Raw genomic sequence first — 22,764 nt, 5'->3', positions numbered from 1 at the left:
CAGTATAGAGCCACATATACCTTTTATTTTTCACAAATCAATGTCTGTATCTTGACACCATTATATGAACACTTAAGGCAGTTCCCTAAGCAAGAACAGTGTGTGTGTGTGTGTGTGTGTGTGTGTGTGTGTGTGTGTGTGTGTGTGTGTGTGTGTGTGTGTGTGTGTGCGCACACGCGCGCGTGTGTATGCCCACGTGTATGTGTGTGTGTTCCTCATCGTTGCACCCCCCACCCCCCCTTCAGCAATTTGCTCCTTATATTGCCATCAGGGGAGCAAATGGTTTCTATAGCGACGGGAGCTGGAAATCTGTCTGAAAACAGTTTTTTCTAAATCAGTCTTTAAGTCCTGGGGTGTGTGTGTGTTTGTGTGTCTGCTCATACTCAAAGGCAATTATGTTTATGACCAGATTTTTTTCCTTGATGGAAAAGCAATAATGATGCTATCACTTTCTTCTAAAAATTACTCAGACATTGCATGGTGCCATTTACCAAAGGTTTTGTTTTTATTTAAGAAAAAAAAAAAACACAACATAGAGAGAGGTCTGGACACTAGGACTCTTTGTGACATTCTTTATTTGTTTTAGGTTCATGGCATTTTTATTTTATTGTTGCTCAAAATCCACCCTGCTATCTACAACCGTTCACACAAACATGAGCTGAGTCCCAGACCAGCACTGACTGTCACACTGACAGTCTGCCTGAGGGCGGTAAAATCTCCAGACAGGATGAGGGACTCTTGTTTTCATGGGGATATACTTCTTAAGACCACAGCAGATGGACACACACACACGTGCGCGTGTACACACACACTATGACTGACACACATGTTGCAGCTCCCTCGAAGGCAACGTTGTCCTCTCTCTCTCTCTCTCTCTCTCTCTCGAAATCTCTGTTAACTCCCACAGTTCTTCTCCTTCGTCTCCTCTACAGCCTCTTGCTCAGTGGGAGCTCAAGTTTGTCCCACTCAGTGGCAGGTGGATAGTTTGTAAATCAAAATCTAAGTTGGAAAGGAATCTTTCACAAACACTGCCGCTGCCTTCCAGAACTGGCAGTTCACTAGGAGCAAATTTAAGAACAGCAAGCTTCGATTGGTCGGCTTCATTTCACCAAGCAACAGGAACAATTTGCACCGAAAACACTGTTGGCATAACGAAAAACTGACAACACAGAGGCTCTAAATTCTGCGCTGCTTAGTAAAGCATTTATGGTGCATGCTGCAATGATTCAAAGTAGTTTCATCCCAGGCTCTCCACTCATATTCTTAATGACAAGCATACAAATCAATCATGCAGAAGAGTGCATACAAGCGTGATGAAGACACTCGGATAGTTACATTTCACAAACATGTCATGTCACAATGCCAACAAACACATAGCCATAAAAGCACTTGATGAGATGTTGGATGTTTGTTGTGATTAGATGTGATTTAGGATGCTGCCTGAGGAGAAGCGCCAAGCTTAGAGCGTTTTGCAACTTTAGTGGCTGCCTTACAAAGCCTCTCTTTGTGTACAAAACAATTTTTTTTCAGTTTGGGGTATTATATGGTATCCCATGTTCTGTTCTATGTACCCAAAACTATTGGGAACTTATTTTTCACCCTCATCACTGAAGACTGGGGAAGAGACTTGGATTTGACTCCACCGGGCAGTCACATGATATTTCTGAGCCTCTGCCTGTTTTGGACCAAACTTAGGTGGATGATGGATTTTGACACTGTGACACTCTTGCTTTTTGAATACAAATCTGACTGGCACACCACAGCGCCACCACCAGGCCAGCAGGACAATCAGCTTCATGCTCAGTATTTCAGGCACTGTTTGTTACTGTCAAATTAGATGAACTGCCACCAGTCATGATGGATGTAATGGTAACTGTTGTCTTGTTGTTGTTCTTGCTGTTTTTTTTTTTTTTTTTTTTTTTTAAACTTATCTGTTGCTTTGAACTTGAACTATTTTTATTTTTTTGCACATCTTTTTGATGTACTTGTTTTTAGCTGTATGATGCCAACATTTTTCACTGCTGCAGGCTCTGTACTTGGTTGTTGCTGTTTTTTTATGATCAGTAAATGGTCCATTTTTTTTCTCTGAAAAGACTTGCCCATTCATAAATTCCCTCAAGTCATTCATGGTCATGGCCAATGTTACACTATCTTTTAATATGAAGTTAGATATGATTTAGTGCAGAACTGTAGTCTGTCTCCACATATAGAAACATAGCTATATTTGATGCATTCAATCAGTTTGCTATATTCCAAAAATATAATGAAATGAAACCGCTTCACATGTTGATGATGGCACTGTACAACTCCCTCAAGGAACCTTTGGGCTCCCACGATCTCCTCTTGGGAGCCATTAAGTTTTCCCACATAAGTGGAAGTAAAAGTTAGTAGAAGTAACTTAAGCTATGTGTGTCAAAACCACACACAGTTGAAGTTACGAAGGGGCTTCTGGGACTCAAGAAATCACTACTTGATTTTTCTGGAGGAGTTTTGTGGGTCTGATTCAGCTAAACATGTGATGAGAGGCGACAGCTGATAATCACAGTGACACTCATCCCTGTAACAGTATAGGAGTTATTAGTGAAGTCCTTATCATAGTCAATTTCCGCTCTCATATTAAATTGTAAACTGCATCTCTGAACAACAGAATGGATTACTACAAACAGTTATTTTCCCATACATTGCATCACAGTGACTTTTGTTGTTTTGTTAGCAGTAGCCAGATCAGCTGGCTGCTGAATGCTGCTACCTGTCTGATCTGTGCTTAGTACATTGCTGTTTTGATATTTGAATTGAGCTTCTGTACGAATGTTCACCATGGATTGTGGCACAGAGAATTGAAAAATCAGATCCTTTTTTATTGGCAAAATGAGGCATTTGTGTATTAGTCTCTTCCTTCAAATTACCATTTTTGTCACCAACACATGCAAGGTGGAAGCACAGCAGGAGTCTGTCAGATTGAGTGCACAGCTGCTGGTCTGCCAATCTGTGCATCGCCAAATATCAAACATGAGGTGATATGCTCAGTAGGTGCAGCACACATTGATTTAGAGCCATTTCTTTGCATGGACCAACTTTTTGTTTTGTAGTAGATGTGCAGATATTGTTGGTAGTGAGCCACAGAAGAACAGAGGTACAGGAAACACGTTTTGCCTGCAGGTCACCAATTTAACTAGCCTGAACTAGAAAAACTATTGATGGTGTCTACAGGTCCTGAAGACAGTCTCACAATATCTTTAACTAAATCATCTCATATCATTATTTTATCATTTATAACTCACTCAGTCTTTTCCTCTATTTTCCTCTACTTCTTATGAAGTGCTGTAACATGTCAGTTTCCCTGGTGGGGATCAATCAAGTTTGTATTTTATTTCGATTCAAGGCCTTTAAAGGTTCTGGAGACAGTTACAAAGTCTTTTAGAACTCTTAGAAATGTCTGTGTATCTGATGAGGAATAAGCCCAGTTATACATGCTCTTAAATACTCTGATAGGTCTGCACTGGCTTTCATTTTTACCTTTACCTCCAGCACAGCTGGAGGTAAAGGTAAATAGTCTTAAAGGGATGTAACACTAAAATGGGCAGTTTTTCACTGAAATATCATTTATTGGCATCAATTAGTATTTAAATCATCATGCAGAGAGAAGTCTATCAGTTGTTTTCTCCCTATTCCAACAAGCAATTTTGTTGCAGAAGGATTAAAAAGTTATTTTCACACGTGAGACTGGTAATCCAATCAGAACATGTCCTCATTTTTTATTCCTCCTACTCCCATTTGATTGACTCTTCACCTGCTATCTGGTGCTAGCTTCGACAAACGGTTGCAGCAGTAACTTTTAGCTTGTTGGCACAGCACAGCAAGAATTAGACAAGAACGGGTGAGGAGTAGAAATGTTTCTATTTAAATATGGAGCTTTAGTGAGCGATGACATCAATCAAGGACTTCCTCACTTCAGCTCTGTGACTACAAACCTCCAAAATATACGTTTTCAGCAACTGAGCTCTACACTGTAGACAAGATACTGTGAACAAGCGAGATGTTTTCATTAGAGTTGGTTGGTCTAACCAGGGTCATGACAATAACATTACTCTGGGAGAATGCCCACCCAACCCTGCTGGAATGGATTACTGTTAAAAAAAAAAAAAAAAAAAAAGAGGAATTCTCAAATCTTGTAAAATGATGAAGATAGTCCTCAATAATAACACTAAGTAATAAAATCTCCATTTTAAGTGGGCTTACCATTTCTTTAAATTTATCCTGATGACACCAACAGAGAAAGACTCCAGCCTCCATCCACTCCGCCTGTCAGGCTCAGTGAATTAACAGAAGGCTCTGGGATCTTTGCAGAACAGACTTCACTTTCTTCACTGTCTCTCTGACTACAAGGCAGTGTGTGTGTGCGTGTGCGCGTGTGTGTGTGTGTGTGTGTGTGTGTGTGTGTGTGTGTGTGTGTGTGTGTGTGTGCGTGTGTGTGTGTGTGTGTGTGTGTGCGCGTGTGCGCGTGTGCGTGTGTGCCCCGTATTCATGTTCCTGACCAGATTAGTGAGCAGAGCGCTGACTCAGTGCATGTGATGCATGTCGTGTGTATGCTTGTGTGTGAGGAACTGTGTGCTCTTGTTCTCATTTTCACAAAGTTAGGGTCACACACACACACATGTGCGCACACATATACACACCATGTCCGTCTGCTTGCGCAGTGTTGAATCCACTTTGTCTTCTAAGAGATGGATTGGACCCTGTCAGTCATGTGTGCAGGGTGAGACTCTCTGCCAAAGCATCCACTGGCTCTGCTATATGGAGATAGGACACACAAACTTACATTCTAACACACACACACTGACACATACACACACACACACACACACACACACACACACTGACATCCTGCTCTGCATAATATTCCTGCCAGCTTTCCCGTGTTGTGAAATGGCAAAGCTCCAGCCATGGCCTCCTTCCTGGGCCAGAATGAACACACTCACAGACACACACACACACACACACACACACACAACCATGCCACATACACGCGTGCACTCAGAAGATTCTAAGCCAGGCTTGCTGCCTGCAACGTAACCCTGCTTGATCCTTTATCAGATACACACACACACAGACACACACACACACACTCAGATCCTCTCTACCCTGCTGAGTGGCCTCCTGACTGCAGACAGCAGCCTGTCAAAGACATCAGTAGTCTAGCTTAAAGGTGCCATCCACTCATAAGCCCTGTTCCAAATCTTCAGTCTGACATGAGCAAAGTGTGAAACGCTGACCACCAGGGGTGTGAGGGAAAAAGCAGTTCACATAAGAGTTGTGATTCTCATCTCCTGCGATTTGAATCATTTCACACATTCCAAAAATCAATATATGATTTTTTTCAGTCATGCTATGGTTTCAGTTTTCTCCCAGATAAATGTGCTACAGGCAGCTCTGCCACGAGGCCACAGTGCATCGCAGTGTCATCAGAGTGCAGTTGGAGAACTGATAGACATTTCTGAACGGGTGAAGAAAATAACTCAAAAGACATAGGCCCTGCAGCGTTGTTGACAGTATAGGCTTTCCTGTAGGAGCTCCGGAGTAAAATCGGTTTAATATATACCATTTACAGACTAATCTGCTCAAAAGATCTGCAGAGCGTTCAGCTGGCAAGTCAAGCCTCCTAAAATCACTGAAGTTACCTCATATCTGTATGTTTGTTCAGTAAAATGTGAGAATGTGAGGGTTTTAGCAGCTGTGGTGGTGCAACTTGAGGGCTGCATGATTAATCGTCAAAAAAAAAAAAAATCACAATCTTGATTCATACATGGGATCTCATTTCTAATGACGACAGTTCACTTACTCCTGTTCCCCTATGCATTCACATCATGCTACGTTCACAAGTTGACTTCTTTGCTTCGGCACAATCCCAGTTGCTATATCAGTCACACAGACAATGTAAAGCAAAAGACGCTATTCAACATTAACGCATAGAACTCAAGCAATGTTCTCTCATCTCTCTCCCGCGCTCCCAGCACGCCACTGTCGGTCCCCGTTACTATAGCAACCAAACACAGCATGTGTAGAACAAACCGGAAGGAGGCAGTCAGAAACAGCCTGCTCAGAAGAGTCGGAGCCTGAAAGTTTTCGCAAAAGAAAGCGGAAGAAAAAACAATGATTTACAAAGAGAAAAAAATTGCAGGCAACGCTTTGACATCGTCACAGCACAGCAAGATGACACTACAAATCTCTATAACCACCTCAAGCATCATCATAAAATCTAATATGAGTCACGACTGAAGGACAAACAAACCTTGTCACAAAATCCTGGCTACCAGACCACACAAATCTCAAAACAGAAATGTTACACAGCATCGCCATTTGCACTGTATGATTAAGTATTTTAAAATAAGAGAGGAAAACAGACTTCAGGTATTTTTTTGTTACATGTTTAAGGGCCAATCCCAATTCACCCCTTAACCCTACCACTTGCCCCTACCCCTCCATTTTGCGCGTTCACGCATAGGGGTAGGGATGTCCCAATTCTTGTTGAGGCGGAGGGGGAGGGTGGAGTGCTTGGGCTATATCGCCCTCCAAACGAAGTTTTTTCAGAGGCACACTCCAAAGCGAGTGCTACGAGAAATCTCCCACACTTCTCACACAATTAACACAAAAATCAATAAAGTCAGCGATTGTTTGTTTGACATTACACCACTACACCAGCTGGCTAGCATGTTGTGTGGCTAACGTTGGGCTAACTACAACAAAACTTGTTTACGGTCTATCATTCATACCTCAAGCTGATTGACCGGCGCTCCCAGGCGTCAAATTAAACAATAAGCCCCGAGAAGCCGTTACGTGGGTCCTCCCGCGATGGGGATCATTTGGATAACACGAAAACTCCTGTCGGCCCACCGCCTACGCGGGTTACAGTGATTTTACAACGGCTGAGGGGCGTTCTTATCGGCGGCACGACGCGCAGCGGAGACATCTCCTTACATTCTTCCGATTCGCTATTGACAACCGCCAAAAGATGCAAATAGCCCACGCAAGAGAGATTACCACAGCTGAAGACATCATTTTGAGATTGAGATTTACCGGCAAAAAAAACGTCGCGTCTGTTTACAACGTCACTGATGACTACTGATGGCGTTTCCGGGGATGAAGGGTTGTCCCATTTCATAGGGGAGTATTTCAACCCCTACCCCTTGTAACTTTGTTGCAAGGGGCAAGGGGCACTCGAAAAAGAGGGGTAGGGGTAGGGGTAGGGGTAGGGGTGAAAATAAGAAATGGGATTGGCCCTAAGTCAAGCACTTTGATGTGTTATGTCGTCTGTTTAAAGGCCGCCAGGTCTAGACAGCATGTATCTCAGGCACATTTTTTTACTTGACCATCTAAGACCGCATTAAATATTTTTGTTGGAAAAGTAAGAATCGTCCGAGAGAATCGTGATCTTAATTCCTTGAGAGAAAAATCATGATTTACATTTTAGCAAGAATCATGCAGCTCTACTCCAGACTGATCAAGCCAACAATATATATGTGGCTATTAATAACTGAATTACGATCAAATCGAATCATCACTGGTGATTCCCACCCCTACCAGTGAATTTTTACGGTTTGCTCCGCCTCAAAGCTTGGTGAACTTCCTTCAGTAGGATGTCCCGTCTCTCCCTCTAGCCTTTCACTGCTGTTTTACAACTTCAAATAGCCAGAAAAACAATAAGAGATTCCTCACTGACGCCACTTTGTAGCTGTTCATGAAAAAATGGGTTGAGGGTTTAGGTTGTTTCATCTAATATTGAGTATTCAGAGCTTAATTGTCTTAAGACAAGTCTAGACATCTGCCTGTTGGATGAGGTGATCCCATTTATTTCCACTGCTAATCAGTGTGTTTACACAATTTCTTGAATCAAGTGTCATTTTCCTGATTCTGCTTTGTTCTGTCATGTTTCTATACATTTAGACATTTTTCCCAGACAAAATCTTGAAACAAGGGAAACTTCATTGGAGACAAGTGAGATAATCTCATTCATCCAAGAGACTTCTTCACTTGTTTTAAGAAAAAAAGAAATTTTAACACTGACCAGGAGACTAAATGAGGTTATGGTGGAGATTTTTCCAGTGAAATGGCTCAGCAGGAGGGTTAATGGGTATCTGTGGGCTGCATGGCTGCACCTCCTATATGAAGCAGCTGCGTAGGTCAGTGCAGGCCACTGGTTGATGGTGGTTATGTTGGAAAAAGGGAAAAGTGTCGCCCACGTTTTCCATTTTTGTGTGTGCAACACTTTTTTTATTCTCTCCGAGTCTTTTTCCAGGCATCATCACCTCATGGTTACCCTTGGTTTGCATTGCTTCGCTGTTAAATCTGGTGGTGGTTTTCAGCTAGAAGGTTTAAAAGGTTAAATTTACATTTGATAAAGCTTGTGTCAAAAGTGCTTGATGCATATTTAAGTTTGGTGCCTGTTGTTAGTAAACTGCTATGTTACACATCATACAGTGTGTTTTCCGCCTCCATTCTGGCATCTTTGTATTTGTGGTTTTATATCCGCATGCTTGAATGCAAACAGTGTTCAATAAATTAATTTGGGAGGTGATGCATGTTTCAGTGGGACCCCACAAAAGATTTCTGCTCTCCAAGGCTTCTAAAAGGGTTTTCTTTAATCTATGCATCACTCTGTGTGCTTTTATTTTGTAGTTATGCAATGATTCTGTGATTGTCAGTGAAAACCATTATTCTGTCAGGCTGGTTGTACAGCATCTAACTCAAGAATTACAATATTATAGACCATTTGGATCTGAACAAACAAGCTTAAAAAAGTCTTTTACAATTTTACAAGTTGGGTACGTTTAAAAACATATTTTGGCCTGAATTTTGATGTTTTGGGTTGATGGATTATATTAATATATTACTCTTGATGGGAAGATTGCACTTACAGGAACGTAACAAGTTGTCATCAACTCCAGTAACATTATCACAGTGCGTGCGTGCGTGCGTGTGCACATGCAGGATGATGCACAGTGCAGTTCTCTTTCTTCACATGGCATCAAAATGGAAACACACACAAAACACAGAAGGTCATCAAGGTTTGGAGGTCCAGGGTCACTGATAGCAGTCATTCTCATAATCCTTTAACTTAGTCTGCAACACTGAACTGATGGGGTTTGACCTTGGCGAGTAGTGTGTGTGTGTGTGTGTGTGTGTGTCACTCAGTGTGTTCTTTGTGTAAAAACCTAATTGCCTCCATATTTAATATGAAAAGTTACCCATCAAACGCCATTCATGGTAACTCAAAAGACAGATTTCCACTTCCTACTGCATTTCAATGTGGCACAATGCACCCCTACACACACACACACACACACACACACACACACACACACACACACACTCACTCACCCAATGGTAAATGTCAGATTCTCAGTGTAGGCCAGGCTTTGTCTGTAATGACTCCAGATACTGGGTTTTGCCGTTCCCTGAAATAGCCAATGTCCACCAAGTTGCATCCAGCTTTTCCTGGAAACTGCCAATACTTCTCAATTGCAATTAAGGCAATTATGCTGTCGCTTCCCAACAGCAGAAGCCAGTTCTGTGCAGATGGCCAAAAAAAAAAAAAAAAAAACAGAGTAAGAAAGATAAAAAGCTTCCCTGAGGAAAGAGTAGTTAGAGTCAATGTGCGGCTTAAGGCAGAGTGAGTTATTACATGTACATTACAGCTTCCACAGCATTAAACTGCACTACACCATTTCAGAGGCTATGGACCATTCTGATACTAATGCGTGCTATGTGGAGAGCTGTTGAGACATAACAACTTAAATCAATACCGAAATGTACAGACCAGCCATGTTGCTGTTTTTTCACTGTACCCCACATACTTGGAATATTCTTCAGCAAAACTTGAGGCAGACCTCACTGATGCCGATGAGACATTTCCAAGGTTTAATTGCTAGTCGTATTTGTTAAGTAACAGTCATTGCTTTTATTTTTATTTTTTCTTATTCTTATTGCTTTATTTATTTATTTATTTGTCTCACTGTTAATTTATATACTTTAATTTTTTATCATGGTTAATTTTGCTTTGTTTTAGTTGATATAGCCATGTGTTCTTCTCTTATTGCTATTTGATTTTAGTTGTGTCTACATTTACTGTATGAACCTCAGCACCATTGAAAATGAGGGTTCTCCCTCAATGTGTTTTCCAAGGTTTTAAATAAATGCAATAATATTAATGATAATGATGAAAATCTGCGCTTGTCTAGAGCAGTGTTTCCCAACCGGGGGTACGCGTACCTCTAGGGGTACGCGAGCACATTGCAGGGGGTACGTGAAAACATTGGCGGAAATCCCGGGGGTGTCGGGGGGGACAAGACCCCTCCATCCATAAATTTTGAATAATATAGTAATATTCAATGAAAGTGCAATGCAAGCGGTGCTAATTATAAATGTAAAATAGTGTTTTTTTAAGTGTTTAAATGTTATGACCTCCCCCCATGCCTCAAAGTGGTTTGGTCCGCATCCTGCTGCTGGCAGAGCGGCAGCTCGGTAACTTTCAGTCAGTCCGTCAGTGAAAGCCAGTGAGTCATTTATCACACCACTTGTTCACCAAGCACAAGGTTGTAATATGAAATGCGATATTTTCCCTGCTTGGTCCAAAACCTTCCTCTTTCAGCTCACTGTTTAAGCTCATAGCTAATGATTGTTTCCAGGCTGAAGCGAGTGCAGGACAGTGAGGGAGAGAGAGGACAGACCACAGGAGGAGCAAATACTGAGCTTTTTATTCTTTCAAAAAGTCTGTCAGAATATTAATGTCAGAAATAGTTCATATTTTACTGATATTTTGAGTTTGTCTCTAGATAGATATCTACTTTTTGCATTTTAAACTGCATTATTTTGTGGCATCGTTTCATTTCATTTTCTTATTTGATCTAAAAGGGACAGTGTACAGCTCAAACATATACTGTATGTCACTATTTGATGCCATATCTTGCTTTGTTTTTTGTTGACACTACAATACATTTTTTTGAAGAATAGTTTGATGTAGTTGGATTATTCAAGGTATTTCCTGTAGTTTTAGAGCTTATTTTGAGTTTCTAGTTCTTGTAAAGCTACTTTGATGGACTGTAGTGGAAATAGAACAGTGAGTAAAGAAATTAGGATTATTGCTTTTAATAGCATTATTTAAAACCTATGAACATGCTTATTTAAAACCTGAGAACATGCTGAGGGCTCAGCACTTAATGGCAAAGCCACGTATGAGTGAGGGGGTACTCGTGGTCTGACTAAAAGGCTCAGGGGGTACACAAGACAAAAAAGGTTGGGAAACACTGGTCTAGAGAAGCCATGGATCAAACCCGAACCCTCCAATTACTAGACGACTGCTCTACCTCCTGAACCATAACAACCGATAATGCATATTGTCAGATTTTACTGTTGTGATAGGCCAAGTGTAGTCTTTTCCTGATTTTAAAGACTGTGTTACACTAAAGGGATGCAATGTTTTGCAGCTGTTACTAAGTTATTTGCCTCTTCTTTCTTGGTCAGCTTATCCACATTGCTAATTATTGTTTATCAAAAATTTCTTGTGTGGGGCGCCCACCTGGTTTGCCTGGTAGTGCACATACCACATGTCTTCACTGTAGCAGCCTGGGTTTGAATCTGGCCTGAGCCCTTTGCTGCATGTCATCTTCTCTCTTTCCTCTGCCCTTCCTGTCTATCTCTACCATCACTATCAAAGAAAGTAGAAATGCCAAAAAAAATCTTTAAAATAAAAAATAAATTAAGTTTTGCCCTGCTGCAGATCTGCAGGATGGTTAGCATAGAAAATGGAAAACTGTAGGAGATCTCCTCCCTTCACATCTATTTTCATGCGAGTCCGAGCTCAACATGTTTGACTTTTACGAGTGAAATTTGTACACAATTGAGCCATGTAGAGTCCCCAACAGCACAAATGTGAACATATTCCTTCAATAGTCAATTAAAATTTAGAGGGAGGGGGAAAAGCATCAAAGAGAGAAGAAAAAATGGTGAACAGAGAAGGGAGCTATCTGCAGTGCAGTGGACAACAGAAACGGACGAAAAGTGAATACGTCTAGTGGAAATATAGTTTCAGTTTTTTCAGTCATCATAAAAAAAATCTTCACAAATCAGTCAGTCAGTGAAACATGCCCAGCCTTTTCATAACCTGTCACGACTTTAACAGTTGTGTGGTGTTTCCCCAGCTTTACCCCCACGCACACAGAGCAACATGGCAACGTTATGGATCCCACAAGAAAATATAGACAAGAAGCCTGCTGTTGAGCTGAAATGAGCTGAAATGAATTGAACTAACCCGGGTTTAGCCAGACTGGCCAAAAATGAACAGGGCAAATCTGATTTGAAGTGATTTGAACTGAGCTGAACTTAGGCGTAGATTTAAGGAAGAGAGGAGCAAATCTGTTGTGTTCCTCTTGGCCGGCAATACGCAGTCCATCCACATTAATTCTGATCACTGGCTGCCCTCAGGCCCCCCCCCTCTCTCTCTCTCTCTCTCTCTCCCACCATTTCTTCCTCCACCCCACCCCACCCCCCACCCCTCACCATTTCTTCCTCCATTTCCCCCTCTCTCTCTCTGTCTTTCTCTCTCTCTCTCTCCCTCTCTCTCTTTCTCTTTGTTTACCACGTAGAGGTTGATTTATGTCGGCTGCACTTGGCAGAGTTGGGTGGTGTGGTCGAGATGTAGCAGCTGGAGGGGAGAGCGAAGAGAGGAGGAGGACGAGGAGGAGGAGGGGGAGGAAAACGAATGAAGCCGAACTGGAGTGATGTATCAGGGGAGAGTCAGGGAGCCAGGAGGAGAGAGAGGGAGGAACAAGAGGCCAAGGGTCAGATGAGATAGGGAGTACGCAGTGAGAGAGGGAGGAGGAGGGGAAGGGGTGATAAAAAGACAGGGGAGATGTTGCTCTGGCTTCAGGTGTCCTGCTCTGATTTGTATGTTTTATGATGCTGGTAAACAAGGTCTCTCTCTCTGTAGCCACTCTGTCTCTGTCTCTCTCTCTCTTCCTTCCTCCCTGTCATTAAATTTCATTTACATTTTAGTCAGTTAGCTCATGGTCTTATCCAGAGAGACTTAACACTCAGTGCCATCATACATTAAGTTTCAATTCCTTGATCACAGAGGACAGGTGCAGCAACACGACCGTAAACTTTTCCCTCCGTAAATGTTTACAATGCCAGCCTCCAGATAAACTGCACATGTATCTATTCCTACCAGCTTTCTTTAGACTAGATTAGATTAAACTTTAATGATCCCTGTGGGGAAACTAGGCCTCCGCACCAGCAAGTAGTAATCATAACATCAAAGAAAATAAGAGAATAGAGTGAATGGAGGTTACGTAAACTTTCGCTGTCAGCAATTCCAGCAGTTAGACATAGTAAGGAGAAATGCATGAATGAAGATGTGCGAAAAAGTGTGGATGTCCGCAGGGAGGTTAGAGCAACCAGACACACTGTAAAGAATATGTATGTTATGAAAAACAGTGAAGAATTATGAAAGCTTGCAGAAGTATAAGAGACTGAAAAAATACAGAATGTGCAAAAAAAATGTTCTTGTAGTGACATTAATTGGTCCATACATGCAGGCAGAAGCATCTCAGTATTTAAACCAGAGTCACAAATTAACAGGGCTTGAGGCAAAATGCCCTTGAAAATTCATAAAATACGGATGAAGCTAAAATGAGAGGGCAAAAAAATGCCCCCAATTATTAGGTCTGCATTTTTTTAGCATTTCACCCTGTTCTCATTTTATTCGTTGAGTGGTTAAATATTCATGCAAGAATGCGACTGCTTTCCCTGTGGGCCACTGCAGGGGACTTGTGGGAGTTTATGAATGGGTGAGTCTTTCCAGTGTTTCTTGGGAGTGAAAAAACTGAGAATTTTTTCATCAGAAAAAAACATACACTGCTTGCAGCAGTGGAAAAGGTGGCATAACACAACCAGCAGTAGTAGAAGAAAATGCAGACATGGACCTCTGCATCAACAAGAAATAAACAAGTTCAACTTAACAACAACCAACATGTCAAATGAAAATGAGTGACAATGATGTGTGTATGTGGTTGTAATTTTTCATTTATTTAAGTATTCATTCATTAATTCATTTTGTGTGTGATGTGCAGTGTCTGACACATTGCTGCTTGTGAACTTTTTGGCCTGTTCGTTGCACTGTGGTGAGCCAGTCATGTTTATATTCATGCAAATGCTGGAACCCAGTGTCAAAAGCCATCATGTTTCATCCACAACAGGCAACAGAGGCTGACAGACAGAGACTGATCCATAGTCCCTTCTCCACTGTTCACTTGTAGAGACCAAAAACTCAGAAATAGAGGCTGGGAAATAAACTAGTGAGGGCAAAGGGTAAAATGTCTGCGAGGTTATATTATCATTGCAAACAAAGCAAATCCTAAAGATACAAATTGAGTGCTTATGTGCCCATATGCCGTACAAATGTGGGTTTCATAATTCAGTAAAACTACCCATGAAAAAGACAAAAATGCCCTACTAATTAGACTTTAGGAAAGAAAAATGCCCTTTGAGACAAAGTTTATTTCTTACCCGGATACAGACACGTGCTGAGAAAACAATTATGATATCTATCTATCTATCTGTCCATATATATGTGTATTTACTTATCAGATGTAGATACGTCCAGGCATGCAGAAATTACTGCAGGAACCCTGCTTTCACAAGCCTAAGGTTAAAATCGTCTTGTCTTTCCTTTCTCTCCCTTCCTGTCTGCAGCTGGTCAGTTGAGCCAGTCAGCCCACTTTGCCCTGCAGCTGCCCTACACAGTGCTCGGCCTCGGACGCAGTGCCAATTTCCTGGATCACCTGTATGTCGGCATCCCACGGCTACCTGGAGACACGGTGAGGAAAAATCAGTAGGGTTTGTTTGGTTGAGGGGTGGACCAATGGGAGTCAGCTGCCCAAATCTCTGCTGATATTTTAGCATCACCACACAGATACAAATTGTGCTGTCCCAATGAGTATGAGTGTCAATGATGAGTATTTATTTCTGAGAAACATTGGGGGATGTGAGAATTCACAGGTAAGGTGTGAAGATTCATAAGCAGGATTTCCCTCCAAGTTTTTCGTGCAAATTCTGATGTATCAAATTGTAATAAGCCGAATGAAAACAGCAAAATCTCCTCATTTTTTGAGCACCCACCTGACAAGTGGTTCGGTCTCATTGCAAAACAGTTCAAAAGCAGTTCTGGAAACCACTGAAATCTTGTCTGTAAAATATCCATCCACCAAGACCTCCATAAATGTCAAACCCTCTATCACTTTCATGTATAAGACTCCTATCATGGTCAGTGCACTGGAGTATCACCAAGTGGATTTCTTTTCATCTTCAGACAGCATGAAACATCAGCTGACAAAAGAAAAACAACTTGCCCAAAACTAATAAATTCTTTAAGGGCTTTTTCCATTTCTCAAGTAGATGTGTTTCCTGATGTAGTTCTGAGTCCAGGACAAAGTCTCTCTATTCTCTCTGATGCAAAAGCAGACGCAAACAGATATGCTAGGCTTTTCACTTTTTGTGATGTGTCCAAATTTCACGCAAAAATTCATTTGCAAGAAGTGTGATGTGTCACCACTCACTGGCTGGCTGACTTGGCCAGGTGACAACCACAGCATCAAGCAGCCCTGTCTCCTAAAAATGATGTTCGCATAGGCGGGGTGGCAGATGGGACAAACAAATGAATTTCACCCAGGTGAGTTAAAGTCCAACGCAGTGACAGTGGTGTCAAAACTAGCTAAAATGCTGCTAACATGATATGCAAGATATGTTCATTATGACAAGATGTGTGATACATCAGAAACGTAATCTGCGATAAAATACCCATCCCCTAAACATAATTAAAAATGCAGTTTAGTTGTAGGGGAATGTCGTTTTTAGGAGACAAAGTTGCATGACGCTATGGGGAAGAAGACAAATCTGGATGGGGGGAATTAGATAGCATGATGAGGTTGGAGGAGGAGACGGATCATTTGAAGACCTTCCTTCCTGGCCCGCCCCGTTGATTGAAGGTAGGGAACAGAGTGGCAGGGGGGTTGGAAGTTTTGCACGGCAAGCTGCTTTGTGGTGGAGAAGCCCCTCCACCCTGAGAATATATGGGAAGACGGTAGTCCTCAGGGGTTGATCAAGGTGCAGCTAGCTCAACATGTCCTCAGATGCGTGGAAATATCAACACCTCCTCTGCACTTTGAGCTTCAAAGACATCTGTGTTTGACAGCCCTGAGAGCAGAAAACGTATGATGAACCTCTAGATGCAGCATGTGTGTTCCTTGTTGTCCTTCCTGTCAGATTAGAAGCCAATGTTACAATAATATAGTGAATAATTGATCAGTTTTGAGGTTTTAATCTATTCCTCACGCACTACCCTATCTCAAACATCAGCTCTTCTCAGTTCCCTGTGTAGCTCCATCTCCATCTCTCTTTCCTTCTTTCACATTGTGCTTGTCACACTGAATATTAGGCACAGCAGGGTCTTTTTTTTTATCCCACGTGGAGCCAAGGTCTTCGTCAAAAAGCTGATTAGAATTGCAGATGGGTCGGTCCGTGACTCGAAAGCCGTAGCGCACTAAGAACAGTCATCTCAAACAAGCTGCTTTGTTGTCCCCCTCCGCACACTCCTTTTCTTATGCAAAGAAATGTGATTTTTTCCCCCTCCTCCTCGCCAGTTCTCTTTACAAAGTGAGTTAATGAATGCCTAACGATGCGGCCCATTATGCCGAGTAGCTTTTTTTGGCCCAGAGGGACCAGGGAGTGGAGTGACTCCATCAAACCTACCTGTAATGAGGAGAAGAGTCTCCTGACTGCAGCTCAGGGAGAAGAGGGTTCAGACCAAATCCTGACTTTCACTCAGCCCTGCTCAGTGTGTATGTTTGTCTTTCTCTTAGATCCTCTGAGGATCCATCTTTTTTTGTTTTGTTTTGTTTTGTTTTGTTTTGTCCTCTCCATTTATTCGTCTCTCTCACTATCTCTGTCTCTCCCATTGTGCCCTTTACAGTTTTCTCGTGCACATTGAGAGTTTCTGCTTGCTCTTTCACAGTTTTTGCAAAATCTACTGGATATTTTCCCTCTTCTGTCCAATCCTTCCTCTCTTTTACAGCCCCCTTACCCCCCCTCTTTTTTTCTATGTCTCTCTCCTGTTCACTTATCTTCCACCCAGGGGATTCCCTTTGCTGCTCAAAGTGGTTTACTTCACTAATCAGTCCCCTACTTGTCACTCTCCCTTTCCCTCTTTCTCCCTCCATCTCTCTATCTCTCGCTCTCTCATAGTGTGCCAGTTTCCCTGGCTTTGAACCAGAGCGTCTCTCTTTCTCTCTGAAGACTTGGGAGCACTTTTCTCTTCCAAACAGCCAGATCGGATCTGCTTGCAGGCAGGCAGCAGCAGTGGAGGCTGACTCGTCTCCAGCTCGTCTCCCCCGCCAGTTGCCGCATCGACGGCAGCGCTTTCCAAGAGCTAAGCGACACTGGCTGGAGGCAAGAGTGTGTGTGCTCGTTATGTAAAAAGCAATGCCGCCGCTCCACGCTTATTCAAAATAGCTGCAAGATGTGGTTCCTCTCGATTGACAGAGAATGGAGCAGCAATTAACGAGCAGCACAGCTTCCAGATTCTGCCAAATGCAGAACTGGAAATATTAGTTGTCATACCTTGGAGTGTGACTGCAGCTTTTACATCTAAGATAGGTTGGCCTTCTCGCTCATATTGGTGACCTCTTAACCCCTCATAAGCTTGAGCACATCCTGAAATGCCTGAGCAGTGGCCTTCAAGTCAGACTTAAGCTGGAAGGATACACACAGAAACACGTGGAAGACAAAGCCACTGTACCATAGTGATTCTAATGATGGGCTTTTCCAGAAATCAAGGGACTTCTGTGTAGAGAAACACATTGACTTATTTTGATATTTTGATACTCATATGGTTGGAGCATATGTATAAATAGTCCTCACACATCATAACAGCAGCAGCTCTGTGTCAAGTGGAAACTGATTGCCTTCTTGTGGCAATGGTCCTGCATCCATTTTAACTCTATCTGAATTCACCTTATTCACTTTGTCACCATGTTTGGTTAACTCATGTCATGAGGGGGAATAGACACAGAAGTGCCATAGACTCCACTGTTAAATATTCCACCATATAATTACTAGTTCACGAGTAGTATTAAATAGCATCAAGATCTCAAATTGTGGTGTCACTATTTCAAAATCCTTATTAAAGGGACTTAAAATGGGTTTAACCTTCATGGCTTTTATGCTATAAAATGAATGGAGGCGAATGGCTGCTCTAGCTATTCATTCTAAAGCAATGAAACAACGGTAAGACGACATAACTTCGCCATGGGAAGCATTTTCTTGTACCTACTGAGATGAATTCCAGCTGTGACTGTGATTAATCCTACTCTTGAAATAGTATTTTTATAGCGGAGTTGTAACATTGGAGGCTCTGGCACTTCCATATCTAATCACCCTCATGACGTCAAGTAACCCAACATGGCAGTGACGTGAATAAGGCAAATGTTGGGTAGTTTTAAATATCTCAAGTAATAAGTGTCTACTTAGCTGTGTGTGTGTGTGTGTGTGTGTGTGTTTGTGTGTTTGTGTGTGTGTGTGTGTGTTTGTGTGTGTTTGTAGCAGCAGGGGGAAGCAGGGGGAAGCCTGGCACATACAAGCGGAACTGCAGTAAGACAACAAAGACTGCTATAATGATAATAATAAGGACAATATATTTTTTTTCTCAGCAACATGAAACTGTGGCAGTAAAAACTGAACTGTGGCACACCAGTTTAATACATGAATGACAAACTGGATGGGCTAAGTACAGTTCAACCCACAGGGTGACCTGGGAACAGATTTTGGGAAGACGCGACTGGTTCGTGGGCGGGGTTATGCAAAATTTAGCTAAACGACTATTATTTATCTGATTTTGACATAGAAACTGTCTTGTTCAACTGGGAGGATGTATCTTGCAATGGGTGAGTTAAAAAAAAAAAACACAAACTAAATACATTTTGATAATATGGGAGCTTTACGAAAGTTTGCCTTGTTAGAATGTGGTCAGATTTTATTTTCTCACGCCAACACTGAATCACAGCATTTTTTCTCCTTATTGTACTGTGATGCAATGCAATAGAGACTACAAACACTAATTTTGTTGTTTGAATAGTGGTGTGTCTAACTGTGTATTGGACTACCTGTGCGCACCCCTACTTCTGTCTAGGGAGGATGAGAAAAGGCTATGTTAAGAGTCTTGTATCAAAATACAGGGAATTTAAGTCAAGTTAGTTAAATCAAAACAGCCGCTGCAGCATTTCTGCCATTTTGGCCTTCATCAAGCCGTGTGAGCCTGATTACAAACTTAGATCATCAGCAGCGGCCATTATGTGTCATCTACTGTAATCTGTAATGCCCTGCACTTCCCAGGAGTCCTTTTGTGATGAAGTGATGGTATTAGGCTTTCAGGCCCAGAGGCTAGGCAGTGTGTTGTTTATGTAAGTTTTCTGTGTGGGTTTCTGTCTTTGTGCCTTTTGTTCTTGTTACAAAAACTGCCAGATTTTGAATTTGCAAAACTTTCATGCTTTTCACAGTAGCCAAGCACAGTCCAAAACAATTTGTACTGTAATGTGAGACCAGTCTTCCAATAGTTGCACTTACAGCAATCGCTCAAACTTTGAATATTTATTGAAAATATGACATACTGAAAGCACTAAAGTGTGCAAATTTGTGAGTGTAATTCCATTATGACACAAATCTTTCATCCAGAGAATTCATTTTATCATCATGCAAACACTGAAAGGTAAGACAGTCATACCATCTTAGTGATCTTAAGCTGGAATCAGCAATTGTTTGGAATTTTTACTTGAAAAAAAAAAAAAAAAAAACAATCAATTGATCATTGATATTTTAATAAATTGATTTTAGGCTTTGTAATCAATTAATCAGGTAGTTGTTTAAGCACCAATTGAAATGACACCAAACAGTGTGCATATTCTCAGCTGTAAAGGTTTTATAAGGTTAAAAAAAAAAAAAAAAAAAAAAAAACTGTCGCCTGAAGGTTTGTGCTGCATTTACTGTTATATGATTGTCAAGACAGAGCAGAAGGTCCAATTTTCTCCTGTGAGGCTACTGTGCTGCTGATGAGCCAGACTATCATACACCAGAAAGCAATTCATGGTTTTTATAGACAGGGGTTGACATGGTGACCCGCTCACTTATACACACACACACACACAAGTGCATGATCACATGTGCACAAATAGACACGGTAAGAAGGCTGTGCTTCTCTCCACAACCAGAGCAATTTTTTTGAAGTAGCAGGTTGTCTGTGTCTTAAATGCAAGGTTTTAAATAGCCTCTCCACTATAAGCTCAGGCAAACCACCAGACCTAATTTTTCTGCCCCAGAGGTTGCAGCACACGTTGTGAATGTGTGTGTGTTTGTGTGTGTCTTGTATGTGAGCATGTGCTTGTGTGTTTGTGTGTGGTTTCCATGATGTGTTCCCACATGTATGAATTCCCCAGTCATGTGTGTTCATTTCTCACAGATGTTCTGCCTCAGTCCTGTTCCTGTGTGTGTGACTGGGCATCCTCCAACCTGATTTCAAATAATTAATTAACCAACAACAGCAACGTTGCCAACTGCACCAAAACCAACAATAGCAACACCCCCAACAGCAACAACAGCAACAGCAACCCTGTTTCCCAAATAACCAACTCTGTCTCACAGCAATTTGTGCAATAGTCACCGAATTTAATCTGCAGTTTTGTGTCCCTGGACACAAATTCTCCAATTTTTACACGCAATGGATATGAACTTAATTCATGTCCTTGAACAAAAATTTTCATGCATATGCACACGACTTTAATTCGTGTCATAAACACAATTTTTCCTTAACTGGCAGTCAGTAACAATAAATTGCAGTAGCTTTAGCAAACAAAACTACTTGGTTAAGGTTAGAAAAAAGTAATGGTTAACGTTACAAAACTTTAACTCTATGCAATGTAATGGCAAACAAACAACAGACTTGAGAATCAAACCCTGATCTCCTGCTGGGCAGTCGTGATGATTGATCGATCTGCTGCCCTGCCTTCCTCCTAACTTAGACTTTTCTCACTCTTTATACTACGTGGCACAGGCCCAAATCATACTTCCAATGGATGTACATTACTTTGAAATTCTTCCTGGCTGTCACAAAAAATGGACACTTTATATCCAGGGGCCCCTGCGATGGACTGGCGACCTGTCCAGGGTGTTTCCTTGCCTTCGCCCTATGAGCGCTGGGATAGGCTCCAGCACCCCCCCCCCCTCCCGCGACCCTAGTGAGGATAAGCGGTTTAGAAGATGAATGAATGAATGAATGAATATCCAGGGGCACAAATCTGTAGATTAAATTTTGTGACAATTGCACGAAATACCAAGTGACTGGGCTGAAGTAACAGAAGATGACATGCAGGAGGGAGAGCAAAGACAAATGAGGTCGGCGCTGGTTTCATACTGAAGAGCTTTTAAAGAGTGAACACGAGGGAAATCAGAAGCTTCTCAGTGTTTCACACCTTGGCCTTTTTATCTCTCTCTTGAGCACAGCAGAGGAGCCAGATTGTCCTCAGATGTCACGGCCTGATGTGTATCTGTGTAACATGACAAGAGGTCACAGCATAAAGTCTCATACTCTCTCTCTCTCTCTCTCTCTCTCTCTCTCTCTCTCTCTCTCTCTCTCTCTCTCTCTCTCTCTCTCTCTTGCTCGCTCTCTTTATCTGCAGGACATAAGGAAGCAGGAGTGGACAGCCATTATTCCCAACTCTCAACTCATCGTCATCCCCTACCCACACAACGAGCCCCGCAGGTCTGCACACACACATACACACACACACACACACACACACACACTCGTCTGTATGTAGTTTCACACAAAGAAATAATTAGAACACCACCCAGATGTGAGGATGCAAGCAAAGACTTAAACATTTATCATCACCCAGACACACACACACACACACACACACGCACACACACGCACACACACACTCACTCCCTCTCTCTTACCTAGCAGCATGTGTTCTCATGTTACCATGCTGTAGTTCACATGTAGCTCAAAGCCCAGGAGGAATGCCAGATGGCTGTCACACACACACACACACACACACACACACGCACACACACACACACACAGACACACAATCACACTCCTTCATATAGCAACATAACTCTCATATAAACACACTTACAGACTACTAGGGTTCCAGCACAAACATACACACCATAAACTGAATATATATTAAAACAAACAAAAAGAAAATTTTTAAAAACAGTTTTGAGCTTCAAAAGACAAATATAAATTTACTTTTTATTTAGACATCCTGATCTCGCTCTGCAAACACATGTTCATCAACCATCCTGTTTACCCGTTGGCCAAAAAAACGGGGGGAAACGAGTGAAAAAATGGCATGTTGTCTGTGTACGAGAAGTGGGATTTTGTTTTTAATAAATACAAAGAGCAGAGAGCACTGACATGTGCACACGTCCACATTTTATTTATCTAAATAAGCCTCAGACCTTTTGTAGATGACATTATCGGAGTTTCACTGGCATAAACAAAGGCTCATGGTATATTTCCTTTGCTTTCGGATGGAAAAACTCTCAGCTCCAGTTTTGATGGTTTTCATTTCATGGGAAGAGAAAATTCCACAAGTTTTGGATTTATAAAACCTTCACAGCAAACCAGATAACCTCACAATGCATGATCATCAAGCT

At 41.8% G+C, this 22,764-nt stretch overlaps 1 protein-coding gene across 1 annotated transcript in view; it reads left to right on the top strand.

The window, feature by feature from the left end:
- Positions 1 to 22,764, top strand: part of itfg1 (integrin alpha FG-GAP repeat containing 1) — a 198,586-nt gene that overhangs the window by 169,488 nt on the left and 6,334 nt on the right. The window contains exons 15-16 of the mRNA XM_030077151.1: positions 14,746 to 14,870; positions 21,774 to 21,856. Of these exons, the coding sequence (XP_029933011.1) occupies positions 14,746 to 14,870; positions 21,774 to 21,856 (208 nt within the window). The remainder of the gene's footprint in view (positions 1 to 14,745; positions 14,871 to 21,773; positions 21,857 to 22,764) is intronic.

The sequence above is a fragment of the Myripristis murdjan genome, chromosome 3 (assembly GCF_902150065.1).
Source record: "Myripristis murdjan chromosome 3, fMyrMur1.1, whole genome shotgun sequence".
NCBI lineage: Eukaryota > Metazoa > Chordata > Actinopteri > Holocentriformes > Holocentridae > Myripristis > Myripristis murdjan.
Note: the sequence above shows the minus strand (reverse complement) of the source record. Positions and strands in the feature narration are given on the sequence as shown.